A 15802-nucleotide genomic window follows, 5' to 3' on the forward strand; every position below is an offset into this window, starting at 1 on the left:
TGAGTTTTACTTAAAGTTATTTGAGAAATTATCCGGAAGAGTATATGTAAATAAACAAAGACACAAAATAAGCTTAATGGAATGAAACGTAGTCTTACGTTAAATATTGTTGCCAGTAGTACCACCAGAAATTGAGCTAAAGAAGGGTTGGTCAGTTTGGAATGTACCTAGCCCACTACAATTTTATTTCCATATAAACAAATCAATAATGGTTTCACACACACACACACACACACAATTAATTTTGAGAAACATTATTAAATCGAAGTTCCAACTATATACTATGGAAAAAATATTACATGTAAAGTTTACATTTTTGGCTGCAGCACTGAAAGCCTCTCGATGAGTGATCTCAGGGTTTTCTGCTTTAATGCGTTGTATCTCCTCTCTAAGACACACATACACAAATGAAATCAATTCAATATTTTATGTATTAATATTTTGACCGAACAAGACTATAAGTTATAAAATATAGTAATTAATAATGATAATTAATTACTTGATGAAACAATTGTATGCAGATGGCAGTCGGTGTTTCTTCTCAGGTGCTGCAGAAACGGACACTCCAAATTTAATTTATATTGGACAAATCACAAGCTAAGCATTCAGAAATATGGAACCATGCACAAATAAGTGTGTAGAGTAATTCATTTTTTTCAAAAAAAAAGTAAAAAAAGGGTTACTGTTGAGTGCAAGCTAATTAGTGATATATCGAAATACACGTTTGACGACAAACGTCGATGCTGCTTCCGTTGACGCAGCTGCCTCTCTCTCTACTAAAGAAGATGAAGACGAAGCTCGTCCCTTGAGTCTCTCATTGAAAGCCTTACGCAACACAATCGAAACATTAATTAATTAATTATAACCTATGAATTAAAATAACCTAGGAAGAAATCAAATAAGTTATGTATATATATGTCGTACCTGATGAGGAGGGTTGTGGTTATTATGATGGTAAGGAGGTGGTGTGGTGCTGAGAAACGAGAGGTTACTACAATTTCCACACTGGACTGTCAGACTCTCCATCAATTGCTTCCATGGAATATCAACCTAATACATATAACAATTAACGAAAAGCATTACGTTACACTTCTATTTGTTTTTTTTTTTTAATAAAATATAAACTGTCTTATTATTTAGCTAGGTTTTCATGAAGTTTAAGCTACATATGCTAGCTTCTCAAATGCAGATAGCAAGGGAATTAATAGAATAATTAGTTAATATTACCGCAAGCAGAGTGTTGCAGAAGCCGCAGCGCACGTAGCAGAGTTGATGAGATGGAGGAACCAAATCCATCCTATAACTTTGTCTTGCAGATTTCTCTTGAACTATATAGAAATGAGAGGGGAAAAGATAGCAAGTGTGTGTGTGTGTGTGTTATATAAGAAGGAAAATGAAAAAGAGATATATTTATAGTTGTGTGTCGGGTTTATTTTGACAGTAATTGAAACTTGAAAGGGTGATATGATAATGGACGGTTGTGAACAATATATAGGAGTTGGAGCGAGATATATATATATATATATATGTATATATGTATATAGTAGTAGCAGTGATAATATTATAGTGTAGTGGTAAAAAGATGTAGCTAGGGTTTATATATAGTGCTTGCTTCACCACTATTTGCATGCTGTAATTGTTTGAAGATATATATATATATATATATATGCACACACACATATGAAACTCCGAAATCTCGTCATCTCTTCTCCCGCGCATGTGCTATGTATAACATCTCATGCTAGAATTTTTTTTTTTAAATGTGTGTTGTCATATATATATATATATATATAGTCATATTAAAATTATGACATGAACCTATTTTTCATAACTATGTTATTATTATTTTTTAACAAAAAAGGAAACAGAACTGGTCAATAATCATTTTGTTAGAGGATATCACTGTGTGCGCTATTTATAATGAGGTTAGCAACAAAAAATATACTCGATCCTATTTATAAGATATGTTTTAAAAGATTTATTTGATCTTATTTATAAATTATAATGTGTCTTTTCAGGTAATATTTAAAAAATATTTCTAAACTTATCTTTCATAAGAGAGAAAAAATAACATAATATTATTTTTTAGATTTGTTATACAGAGACATATTTAAAATTTTATACACTTTTATTCCTTTTACTTTTTTTTGTATTGGTATTGGCGAAATTAATAAAAATGATTTATAGAGAGAATCAAAATAATATTTCATATCAAAACTTTATGAATATTAATTAAACTGTAGCTCCATCATGCTCATTAAACAATGGTGGCAACTTGAGCAATGAGGGATTGTGAACTGGTCTACACAGTACACAGAGACACAACACAAAACACAAGTGTTGCAACGTACCCTTGCTTCCCAGATATAGATAACAAGTTGGGGTGACAAGAGAACTAATGATTATGTCCAAATAAGGTTATATATCAACAGAACTACATGCATGAACGAGAACCAGAAGAGACGAAGGTGTGAAAATGGACGACATTGTTCATGCAAGGAAGAGATCAATATACACAGTACACAGAAAAAGCTGACAGCACCACGAAGCAATGAATGAGTCAGTACTGTCATTTATGGGACTCAAGAAAAAGCAAGAGACCTTAGCTTAATGGCAAAAGGTAGCCTTGGGAAAGTCTCTTTTTTCTTATACCACCACAACAGGGCAAGCTCTTGGTGAGCAAGTTAGTTTCTTTCCTTTTCTGGTCATCATGGGACGTCACAGAAGATTTAGTTAGTTCTACTGAGATTGTTAACTTCATCCACCTACAGTACTAATATCTAATGCTGGTAACCTTCAGAGTTATACCAATCAATATCATTCTGAAGTTATAAATTATATATTCAGAGAACAATATTGCTTTGTTTAATCAATATAGAAGACATTTATGCTGACACGTGTTAGTTCAATTAGCAAAGAGTTTGCTTTTATCCGACAAGGGCGGCATAGATTCAGATACTTCGTCATTGGTATGATAATGCGTTGGCGATCAGTAGTTTGTAAGTATCTTTATAGATGTTTATTGAGTCATATGACTTGCCCTAATCCTAATTAATTTTCAAGACGTAACTCATCCAAATTGTTGTTATTCAAAAGATAGGGAAGAAAAGACATTTATCAGTGGTCAATGAACATCAACTTTTCAATTTTTTTTTAAAAAAATTAATAACTTCTTACCATTTAGTATTATGGACATGGGCTAATCAATATTAGAGCTTAATTGGGACTCAAGTATATAAAATAACTCTCATAGCATGATTCCTATAGGGCTTTCGAATCTGATCACGTTGCTTAAATGAATTGAGTCAGCTCAACTGAGTCCACAGAGAAGGACAGTAAGAGTCCCATGTCCTGAAACTTGGGCGATGCAGAGACATGTGAGGGAAGCAAATGTCTCTATCAGGTTTCCTGGTCAGGGGATGCAACTCCAAAAGTGGGATTCACATTTATAGGGCCTCGTTTTTCTCTGATCCCTCTTTTATTCAACGACTTCTCCTCACGTGATATAATATAATAAATACATCGCTTTGATTCATTTCATCTCATCACATTACACGCATATGATCAACACGAAGACACAAACACTACTATTCAGGTATTTTTCAATTAAAAAAAGTTTATTTAAGTTGGGTTCAACGGTTCACCAAAGCAAGGTAACGCCCATGCTTAAAGAGCACTGATTATAAAAATATTTATAGATTGTCTCCCAACAAAATCTTTATATCAGTAGTAAGATTTAATTCTATAATTTTGTGGGTTATTGACAGGACAAATACTTACCAACTGACCAACTCTGTTGGTCACTATTCAGTTTCTGTTAATCAAGGAAGGGAGATTTTGAGTGGTTTTCCCATGGGCACGTACATTTTCTTAACAAAAACGATTTGGGCTATATTTTAGGCCTTACATGCAAAACGAATGGGTTGAGACTTGAGAATAATGTTGCTGTTGCATCATGCAAATTAGAATCAACAATTTAGATCAAATTGATAGATCAGTTCAAACCAACATGAAAAATAATAATTTTTAATGCTCGAGTCCAAATAGGTTCTAGAAAACCGTTTGGTCCAAATACCATAATAAAAAAATATTTTTTAAAAAAATATAATAAAAATAAAATATCTCATATTTTTAAAAATTAAAAATATTTATATTTTCATATTTTTATTATTTTTAATCAATAAAATATCTCAAATAATATTTAAAATAAATTTTAATATTAATTTTTATATTTCATGACCCAATTTTTTTTAAAAAAAATTGAGTCCTATACATCATTTTCAAATCCAAAAAAATATATTATATATTTTTTATAAAATAAGATAATTAATTCTAAAGTAAAAATAAAATTAAAATAATTTTAAAAATAAAATTTGGGCATGAGTGAATTTCTGACTCTACTACTAGATAAACATAATAAATAAAACAATATTTTTGGATAATTATTTGGTTATCGTTCACACCAGACTTAATTAAAAATTAAGAATAAATTAAAGTAAATACTATTTGTATGTAGGGGTTAAACAATATAAAAAGTTAAATAAAAATAATTTAAAAAATAGTATTTTACTCATAAATAAAAAATTTTGTTTTATATAATATAATGATGACTATTTTTTTCATATTTTAAAAAATAAAAAATATAGTTTACCCAAAAGTTATTAAAAATTTTGAACTAATCAGGATAATAATTTTAAATTAGTGGTCTAACCTTCATTGAATTGAGATCAACTTAATTATGATTCAAATAATATAATTTAATTAAAATATATAAAATATTTTTATATGACCATGATAAAAGTAATATTTAAACAACTAAGATATTAATTTACAAGCAAAAAAAACATTCATGAATAAATTATATATAATATAATAAAATAATAATAGAGCTACTTAAGTATAAGGTTGATAAGTTATTATTTTTTATTTTATTCTTTTAAATTTAAAATAATATTTATATTTAAGAGAATTATTTAAAAATTAAAATTGATTCAAAAAATAAAGACAAAATATCTTTAAAAAGCTTTAGGTATTTGGATTAGCTTGAATATGCGAAACTGTTAGAGTAGAGTCTTTTACAAAGAATAAAATACTTTAAGCTTAATTCAAGTAAACATAATCCGAATAAGTCCATTCCCTTAAGCTTTGATTCTAAGACAGGCCTTGAGGAAATTAAAATCATATAGGACTTGTAACAACAGTGTCGTTGTAGTATAGTGGTGAGTATTCCCGCCTGTCATGCCGGTGACCCGGGTTTGATCCCCGACAACGGCAAATTTTTTAGAACTTTTGTTGCGAAATGATGAACCATCGGCAACTAGCTTCACCATGATGCCTTATCACCATCTTTGAAGCTACCTGCATGTTCCTCTGATTCTAGATTTTCAGTTACAGATAATGCACAGTAATTCAAATTCACCGTTTTGTTTATTTTCACGATGCTTATATTGTCGGCATCTTCAACTTTACCACCCAGATTTTTTTATATTGGGTGGTTCCCACTGCTTTCGGTGTGACCGCCACAAAACCACGCATCCTGAAAGTGTAGTGTACGAGAGTTTACTTCTGTGGCAAAAGTTATCTGAAAAGTTTTGATCTTTGAATCTCCTTCATCTTCTTTCTTTGACTAGCTTTTGCAAATGGGCAATCCGTTTCTGGTAATATTCCGTTAAATGGCTATAGAAATTGTGATTTTTATGTTTTAGATAAAAAGTACCTTTTAATGCTTGAAATTTTCTTCGATAATTGATTTAATCCCTACACTGACTCAACAATTCAAGCTCTATGTTTGAAATAACTCAACTCTTATAATTTTTCGTTAACACAATTTAATCCTTATTATTCTTCACTTAAAACTTTCATTTGTACTAAGTGAAAATTTAAAGAGTAGATTGATAAATAAGAGAAAATTTATAAACTAAAACATATATTATTCTTATTTTTTTAAAAAGATCGGAATTATTTAAATTTGCTGGAAAAGAAAAATTATTGAAATTCAAACCAACTCTAACGTAATTAATTTTATAATCTACTTTAGCTTTCAATTATTATTCTGTTAAATCTCAAAGTTCAGCTGTGTGTTTCTTTCCCCCGCAACGACTTCAAAATTTAAATTCATAAGCATAATCATAAGGGTTACAGGAAAAAGGGGATGCTTGCAACCCCATTTTAAGATAATGATATCAGCTAATAATTATCATACGAATGATAACAAGAACAATCCACTAATAAAGATAATAATAGTTATTATAATATTATGATCCTGAAGATGAACAAAATAAAACCTCAAGAAGCCAATGATTTCATAAACTATATATATTGCAACCGTTCCTAGTTCACTTGGTTTTGCCACTAGCTTGCTTTGAAGAGTGAGTTTCAGAAGAGCCGTTAAGCTCATCCCAAGCTTCAATCCAAGTGACCATGGCGTCTGCTAGCTTGATGAAATAGGGATCAACCTTCCCAAGCTTTTCCTTGACCTGCTTGGACAGCTCAATATAGCAGTTCTGAACAGTGGAGCAATCTTTGGAAAGTGCAGCAGATTGGAAGAAGGGAATGATCTCCTCTTGCCAGAAGATACCTTTGTACTCCTTTTTCAGATTCACAAATGGATTGCTTGCTTTGCTATGCCATATGTATGGCAGACCAGTCTTTACTCCCAACCCCAGATGGTCACAGATCACCTTCAATTTCATCAATGCATCACATATCAGAACCAAAATTTCTCAGAAAAATTCAGTTATACAGAAAATAGATAAAAGCAGCCATGTAAGAAGGTGACACGCATGGCAGACCAGTTCTTAATTCCAGGCTCATATGGCCACAGATCAAACCATATATTACAAACTCAACACCAAGAAGTCAAATGGCCACAGCCCACAGATCAGATCTTATATCAATGAAACAAGAAGAAGAAGAAAGGTGCCATATGTATGGCGGACCAGTCATCACTTCCCAGCCCTGATGATCACATTATCATACATCAATATAACAGGCATAATTGAAAGAGGATTCAAAATAGTAAAGATGTTGAGAGAATAATTGACTTAAATTTGAAACCAGAGAGATGTGTGATTTTGATATACCTTCATGCACCAGCCAGCCCACATATCATCATAACGTCCAATAGGTTGGCCATCACCCATCAGTCCAAAATACATTGCAGGTCCAATCAGCTCACGGTTGAATGCCAGATTCATACCACACATGGGAAACAAGGTTCCTTTTGGTATAGTCAACACAGCATCAACATACCTGAAGTGCACACATACTAGACCATAAAAACCAATGTTTTTCAAGAAAGCATACATTGATCATTATGTGCATCGAAGAACAAACTTCATACCTGGTGTTCCTCTCATGAGGCTTGACGAGCTGTGTTGGAGCATCATAGTCAGGAATGTTGAGCCAGAGGCCATGAGAAACAGCAGTTGGGGCACCTTCACGGAGGCTAAAAGGGTAGCCACGGACAAAGTCAGCACCCTCTCTGTAAGGATCATAAAGTGTATTGAAGAAGTATGGAGTGGACGGAGATAGGAGATTCTTGATGTGCTGCTCAAGTGCATTGATGTCTCTGCCAGATGGGTCTTTTGCAACCTGCACATCAACACACAATATATGGGGGGAAATGATCAAGTTCATATTCTGTGCCAGTCACAACTCAAAATTCAAACATACATCCCACGAGCACTCGCTCACATTATTTGCTTCATATCATTTTGGGATGCAATGAAGAACAAAACCCAGATGATTGTTAGCAATCTGGATAAGATTCTTGATTGAGGATGCAAGCAATAGTAAGGGTGACGCTACCATGAGTTCAGAAAGAATGCAACCAAACAAATCCAGCTAGAACATAAAGATCTTCAAAGATCAAGTGCTTGCTCACTAGCGGCATCAAAATTATGAAGTAAACACGGGCTACCTCAATCAGTTGGATCCCGCACAATTCAATTTCACTCAGCAATAGGACTCAACCATCATGACCAAATTGAACTGAACAGGCACGATCACACAAAGGAATGATTCACAATAACAAATGTTCCATCTGGAAACAGGCCAGAATCTCATAATTCAGCTACCAATTGGTTTCAAAACTTCAGAATCCAACATACATAATTCAACAAGTAAATTTCAAATCCGCCATTTCCACAGCCACCAAGAGACAGTAAAAGGGGAAATCAAGCGATTAAGAAAGGAATAAATACTCACGAAGCAATCATCATCGATGGTGAAGATGTACTTCTTCTTAGAGATCATGTAGCCAAAGCAGCGACATGCAGAATCCTTGAAGGAAATGCAAGAAGACTTAGGACCCAGGATCCTGTTGATGTCATTCCGATTGTACAGCTCGTAGTCGAAACCTTCGGGGACCTCGATGGTCTTAGAGGGATCACCGTCTTGGACTATGATCAAGTGATAAGGTTGGAAAAATGGACGCCACATCTCCAAGAAATCGAGGTTTCGGATCGTGGGGATCACGATGTCTAGCTCATCTTTCAAAAGGGGCACAGGTTTGACTGAAGCTTCGGCCATTAGAGATGACAAAGGACGAAGGAGAAGCAGAACCTGAAAAGGCAGAGACTCCAGCAGAAATGAATCTCAAATGTTTAGGGTGAGCTATTCAACGAGATATTTGTCTGTGGGATGTATGTGCGTGTCAGTGGGTGTGCATGTAGGCGAGAATTTTTATTTTCATTTTCCGTTTCCATTTTGGGGGTTTCGGTTTAAACATTTTCCCCACAAATCATTGAAAAGTTAAAGGAAAAAAATTCCGATTCCATGTGCGTAATCCCCCCAATTCCATTTAAAAGTAACATTTTAAAAAATTCATTTAATTTTATTTATAAATTATAATATGACCTTCTAAGTAATATTTAAAAAGTATTTTTAATAAAAAAAAGTAATATAATATTATTTTTTAAATTTATTATATAGGAACATATTTAAAATTTTATATATTTTTATTTTTTATATTTTTTTTATTTTGATAAAATTGATAAAAATAATTTATAAAAAAATTGAGGAAATGTATATTATATGCCGAACTAGATTCAGGTTCATGGATAATATATTATTGGGCTGAAGTAGAAATCTGCGTTGAATGATTTCAAAACGACAAATTGGTTTCTTTATGTTTTCAAAAGTGTAATGTACTAATGCTGCTATGATGTTTTTTAAAACGGGACAATTTTGTCTTGTCATGACAGAAAGCTCACGTGGACCGTTAATATGTCCATATTGACGCAGATTTGCATATGTGGCAAAATTTGTGGGCTGAGTGGGATTGAAACCTTTTCACTTTCACTTGACGTGGCCTCCAAATTTCTTAATCTATTCAACTCTCCACCGCATTGCGCTCTTCATGTCTCAAGTCTTGTCTCTTCCTCTATCATGTCCTATCATCTTCTCTCGCCCTCTTTTTCTCACTACTTTGCTGACCTTCATATTTTCAGTTTAGCCGAAGAAGAGGTGCGTGGCAAAGAAGGTGGAAAATTTAATCCACATAAGCATGCCCCATGTAAACATTGAACAATTAACTACCAGTTAGTATGGTTAAACTTGATGATAGGATAAAATTGTATTATTTTTAACAAAATTAAGATGACATTATGCCTTTTAAAAACGTAAAGATATCAGCTTTTTTGAAAACAATTGAGGCAGATTTGTACTTTAACCTTATATTATTTACAATAATTACTTGGTGTTTTACGTCAATTAACAAAAAGTTAACAAATTTAAATTACAATATTTTTATTTTTGTAAATAAAATGTTTAAAAATTCAAAAAATATTTTTGCCTGAAAATTTATTTTTAAGGTACTCAAATCCATTTTTTTAAAAAAAGTTCTTCCTTTTTCGAATTCAATATCATTCTTTTCAAATTCTTTTCTTAAATATAGGGCTTCTTTTATTTTTTTGAAAAAATATTTTCTACTTTTAAAAATTTAAAAGTAAAAATTTATTTGAGTAAATGTTTTAGATTTAAATATTTTCAATAGTCTATTTTATTATTATAAATTAATAAATTTTTGTGAACTTAGTGCACCACATCATCTATGCTTCAACCAATAAAATTACACTAATTTATTAAAAAAAATCTTATGCATCATTATTATTTCTAGTAATTTTATTTTTATACAAGAATGTCTATTCAATTTCTTGCCTTTTTTTTTACTATTATGAATATTAAAATTAATTTACATTTAGTGTTATCTAAATATTATATTTTTATTTGATGGACTATAGATGATATGATATATAGGGTCCATCTAAGAATTTCTCTGATAAATTACTTTTAGTTATAATATGACCAACCTATATAAAGTCGAGAATAAAGGTCGGGTCTGAAGGGTCGAACTTGTAGGCCCTATTTAAATAAGGGCTCGAGCTGTAAAAATTATTTTTTTAAAGGAATTAGGCTTGAAAGCCTGGCCCTGATAAGCCCTGTAAAAAAGGGTTTGGACCCAGGTGGCCCTCTAAGCCTTGATAAGCCTGATTATTTTACACACACACACATATACATACATATATTTGATTGATAATGACACAATTTGGTTAATATTTATTGTAAATGATAAAAAGAAGTTGTAAAGGTAATTGACATTGAATTTTCATCTTCATCTTCAATAAGTACACTTATATTCGAGAGATCTAATATTTTATTTATAGATGATGAAGATGAGAAGGATTTAAATTTTAATTGATGAATGTGTGTTGTTTAGATTTCTAAATATGTTGTTTATTTTTTAAATATTGTGTGAATTGTAATTTTAAAATATTTTAATTAATTTATAATATTTAATTTTATTTTAATTTTTTTTGAACAGGGCTTTTAGGTCAGACCCTGAGCCTTTTACATAAGGGCCGAGCCTTAAAAAAAAGATTAAAAATAGATAATCGGGCTCAAGGACTGAGCCCGCTCGTACTTCTAGCTATAAACTTATATTATAGATCATTATCATTAATTGTGATTGACCGTTATTGATTGTTTTTCTAATTCTAAAATTATTTTTAAACTAATATAATCAAATAAATTTTCATTTATTTTTTGTAAAAAATAATTTTCAAAAATTAATTTATAAATTGGTTTTTAAAAACAAAAAAATAAGAGCAAAACCAAACAAGCTTATAGATTCTGTTTTTCGTTTTTTTTGGGGGGGGGGTTTTGAAGCATTATTACCATACTCCAATTCAATTCAATTATGCAATAACGTAATTCTCATCTACTATTCTTTTATTCTAAAAATGACAGTAATATATAATACTCTATAATCTTACCAACAACAAAAAAAAAAACGATTCTTATGACATCAAAATAAAGTGGCCAAAAAATAATTGGATTGCATTTTTTGAGTTTTTTTTTTTTGGTGACAGCATTTTTTGAGCTTATTAGACATGGATTATAAAAACTTGCATATATGCATTCAAATATGGTATCGTAGTAATTTCAGATTTCAACGATCAGGTAACTTTCATCACCTCCCCCGAATAAAAAATGGTCAATTTATTAATTTTATTTAAAAATGAATTATATTTTTAATTTTTTTATATTTGCATCCTATTGTCTTTCATATGTAAAAACACCTTGTAATAAGGTTAAAATAAATTTTTTTCTTTAACTTTAAACAAAACTTGATTTTGATCCCTTCATTTTATAAACTTTATTTTCAATTATTAACCTCTAACATCATTAGTTTTATCACAAAATTTTTTTACATTAAACTTTTAAATATTAATAACACATTATCAAGATATTAACTTATAAAGATAATTTTTTTAAAATAAATCATTTAAAATTAATGATATTATAAAATTAAAAAATTAAATTAAAATTTTATATAAAAATTAGATGATTCAAAATATATGTTAACCTCACAGTAAAGATGAGAGTATACACTACAAGTGGCTTTGTACCACTAACATGAAAGGAAAGAGAAATTAATATTATAGTAATAAATTTTCTAATTGGTTAAAATATAATATTTTTAGTTCTATACTTTTTATATAAGATTTTAATTTATTTTTTTAATTTTATAAAGCATATTTTTAATTTTTTAACCCTAATATTATTAGTTTTAAATAATTATTTTTTATCTCAATTATTTTTATTTAAAAAAATTAAAATTAATAATTTAACATTTGATAATATTTTGTCAGTATTTAAAAATTTAATGTGAATTTTTTTGTGTGTGATGAAACTAACAATGATAGAATTGAAGGATTAAAAATACACTTTATAAAATTAAGAGACTAAAATGAAACCCTATGTAAAGTTAAATAATTAAAAATACTTTAACTTTTACTAATTACTCCATATGAATTTATTATTTGATATTAAAGACCCTCAACTTTGGGATAAAATAGGGGCTAAAGTCTTCCTTTGATCCTCTAATTTTATATAAAATTTTAGTTTAATCTTTTAATTTTATAATATATCTTTTCAGTCTTCTAACTTGAATATCATTAGTTTCAAATACTTATTTTTCTATCAATCATCATTATTTTTTAAAAAAATAAAATTAATATATCAATATTTAAAAATATTTTATCAATCTTTAAAATTTTAATATAAAAATATTTGGTGATAAAATTAATTAAAGTATTGAAAAAATAATTTATAAAATTAAGAGATAAAAATAAAATATTATATAAAATTAAAAAATTAAAAATATACTTTATCCTAAAACGGGTCTGAAAACAATGCACAAAACAGGAACGCAACCGTTGAAAAATATATCGCCAATCAGAATCATCATGTGGGAGAGAAATTACAACCAACGACATGCATTTGTTTAAAATTTTAAAAAATATTTGCATGTCACACTATTCACGCAGGAAAATTTAAATATTATACTCCCTGTTTTAAAAATATAAAATATTTTTAATTAAATCTCATCTTCAATAAAATATTTATCTATGTTTTAATTAATTTTATATTTTTATATTTATTCTTATTAAATATCCTATAATAAACATAAAATCATTATCAATAAGATACTTTTAAAAAAAGGTAGTAATTATATTTTAAAAAACTAAAAATATTTTATATTTTTAAATATTTAACTCTTCAAAAAATGTCTCATATTTTTAAAGGATGAGGGTAGTTTGTTAAACGTTTTGATATTTTTATATTATATTAATGATAATGATAATGATATTGATAATATGTATAACTTCCCGCAAATGAAAAGATGCAAATTCTGATCCTCAAGACACGTTTATAGAAAGATGTTAAGCACGCTTGAAATAACAGATTTTGATACTTTTTCAATATTTGGAGTAACGATTGACGTTAAACAACAAAAGACACGTTTATAGAAATTGCATTGTTCTCCTTAACAATCACCTTCATATATATATATATATATATATATATATATTCAACAATCATTAATCTTAATCTTTCGCTATTGGTTTTCAGATTTCACTTTCAGTCTTTCACAAGTTAAAATCATTTTTTAATTAATTTTTCTGTTAAGTGTAACTTTTATTGGGATTTAAGTTAAGCTTATTTTAATGTAATATTATACAAAATTGATTAATTCTGTAGAAGCTCTTGACTAAATCATAAGTTCATGAACAATCGCTAATTAAATTCAGACCAAAATTAAATCTGTCAATAAATTATATAGTTTTAGTGAATTAAATAGCCTTAAATGTAATAAATCATATATATATATATATATATATAGTCACCGTCTCACAGACACGTTATTGGTTGCGTGCATATAAATGGTACATGTGAGCTTCTAGCAGTTTACCATGTTACCTGCAAGATAACTTGCAAAGTGAACCATAAGTTACATTCTAATCCTTTTATATAGTGTGATTTTCTCTTTTTAGTTTAACTTTGTCTTTTGGTTTTTTTTTCCTTTCTAAATATACATATATGTATAACCATTTATAATTATGTATTCAAACAGTAAATAGCACAAATGAATATAAATATATATACTTTTTTGGGTATATTTATATCTTTCCTTTTATCTCTGTCTATCAAAATGTGTTGTATGAAAACACAAAAGGTGAATGCAATATATCGAATTTCACTTCAAAAAGATTTTTTTTCTTTTGAATTTCACTTCAAAAAGATGGGTATATGTATTTTTTTTTCAGTTCAAATTTATAAATTTATAATTTGAAGGTTTTCATCTTACATTAATCTTCTTTGATGATTTATTTTTGTTATAAAAACAAATGATGAAAGAAAAGGTTAATCTTCATCATTTATTTGGTTTATTGTTCTTGCATTAAGTGGGTTAATTATCATTGTAATTTTCTTTCCTCATCGTCAATGAAAGCCTGTTCAATTCTTCTTTTTATTCATATTTATATTACTCATGACAATTTACGTACTTAGTTCAATTATTAAGTGAGCTGAATTAATTTATTTTGAGAGGTTGAATTCGAGTCTTAAAATATACTGTTGCATTAAATAAATATATTAAAAATATCTCAAGATACTTGTGAGGCCGTTGTTGTTAATAACAATATCATATATTGGGGTTCTAATTAATTTCCAGATCATAATTTAAATATAATTGTTTTCAATAAAAAAATATACTAGCAATGAAAAAAATTAGTCAAAACAAATTATTTTGTTGAAAAGGAAAACAAACAGATTTATCAACACTAAACCGGACTGTAGACCCTAATTTTATCCTACCCAAATTTTTTAGATGTCCATGAAAGCAAACAGCTCATTGATTCTGAGTGCAATTTCCACTTGATTTGTTTTTTTTTTTTTGGGCGTTCTTCCATATTTGAAATTTTCATAACCCAGAAGAACTACTTTTATCTAGGCTCTAATAATACCTTAATCTCATCTAATAATAATTAAATGATTTAAAAAAAATCACAAACCTTTAGTCTTGGGCCACGTTATTTTATATAATTCTCTCTTTTCTGGCCTATCTTAACATAATTATTTGGGTTAAAGGGTAAATTTAATTTTAAACTAGAAATCTAAAAGCACATATGATTTTAAAATCATTTTCAGTCTAATATTTTCCCTCAACATTTTAAAACCGTACAATATTGCTTTTATCATTAAAAAATATTAACTCTAATCATTAATTGACCCAAAAATTAAAGAAAATGACCGCAAAATTAACTTTTTTGTAATTTTTAATCATTTTATGTAATTTTTAAAGTCATTTTATGTAATTTTTCAATCAATTAATTGTCAAAATTAAAATTTGTTAACGCTAAAAGTAATAATGTATCGTTTAAAATGTTAAAGAAAAATATTATATCAATAACAAGTTTAGGATCCAAAACACTCTTAGACTTATAATTTGAATGAAAATTTATCATTTAACCCTAATTGTTTTGACCTTGTATATTACATATTGACTGTATTGGGCCTTAGTGCCGTTGTGTAATTGAAAATGACAATTAAAAATCTATTAAAAAATTAGTAAAAAAAAAAGGCTATTGAAAAAATTAGTGTAAAATGAGGCAAGTGTATAGTTAAAATTTTAAAATTTACAACTCAAACTTGTATATTTATAACTTAAATATTTTTATTTCATGTTAATTTTTCTTACTATATCCATCATCATCATCATCTCTAAAGATAATTTACTGCCATACAATGGGTATTATATTGGGTGTTCAATTGTGCCTTGATGCTTTCCATGGATTATAAAAGAAACTCAGCTGGTCAATGAATATGTTTTTTTTTTTACTATAAATATTTATTATGACATGATCAATCTAAAATATGGTCTAGATATTTTTTTTTTATTCAGTTGACATGGTCAATCTAAACTGTTTTTATTGTTCTTTTTTTAACAAATCAA

The 15802-nt window shown here is 28.7% G+C and overlaps 1 protein-coding gene and 1 pseudogene across 1 annotated transcript; both read right to left on the reverse strand.

Moving 5' to 3' along the window:
- Positions 1-136: 136 nt before the first annotated feature.
- Positions 137-1296, reverse strand: LOC129310831 (protein CRABS CLAW-like; annotated as a pseudogene).
- A 4909-nt stretch (positions 1297-6205) lies between these two features.
- Positions 6206-8625, reverse strand: LOC129310570 (probable UDP-arabinopyranose mutase 1). Its single transcript, XM_054952456.1, has 4 exons — positions 8209-8625; positions 7343-7593; positions 7083-7251; positions 6206-6680 (listed from the first exon to the last, which is right to left on the reverse strand). Exons 1-4 carry the CDS (start codon positions 8530-8532, stop codon positions 6336-6338), a joined length of 1089 nt encoding a protein of 362 aa, XP_054808431.1. The 5' UTR covers positions 8533-8625; the 3' UTR covers positions 6206-6335.
- Between the last annotated feature and the right edge of the window lie 7177 nt (positions 8626-15802).

This window comes from Prosopis cineraria, unplaced genomic scaffold, assembly GCF_029017545.1.
Source record: "Prosopis cineraria cultivar Desert tree isolate PC_DT_omini unplaced genomic scaffold, ASM2901754v1 PC5, whole genome shotgun sequence".
NCBI lineage: Eukaryota > Viridiplantae > Streptophyta > Magnoliopsida > Fabales > Fabaceae > Prosopis > Prosopis cineraria.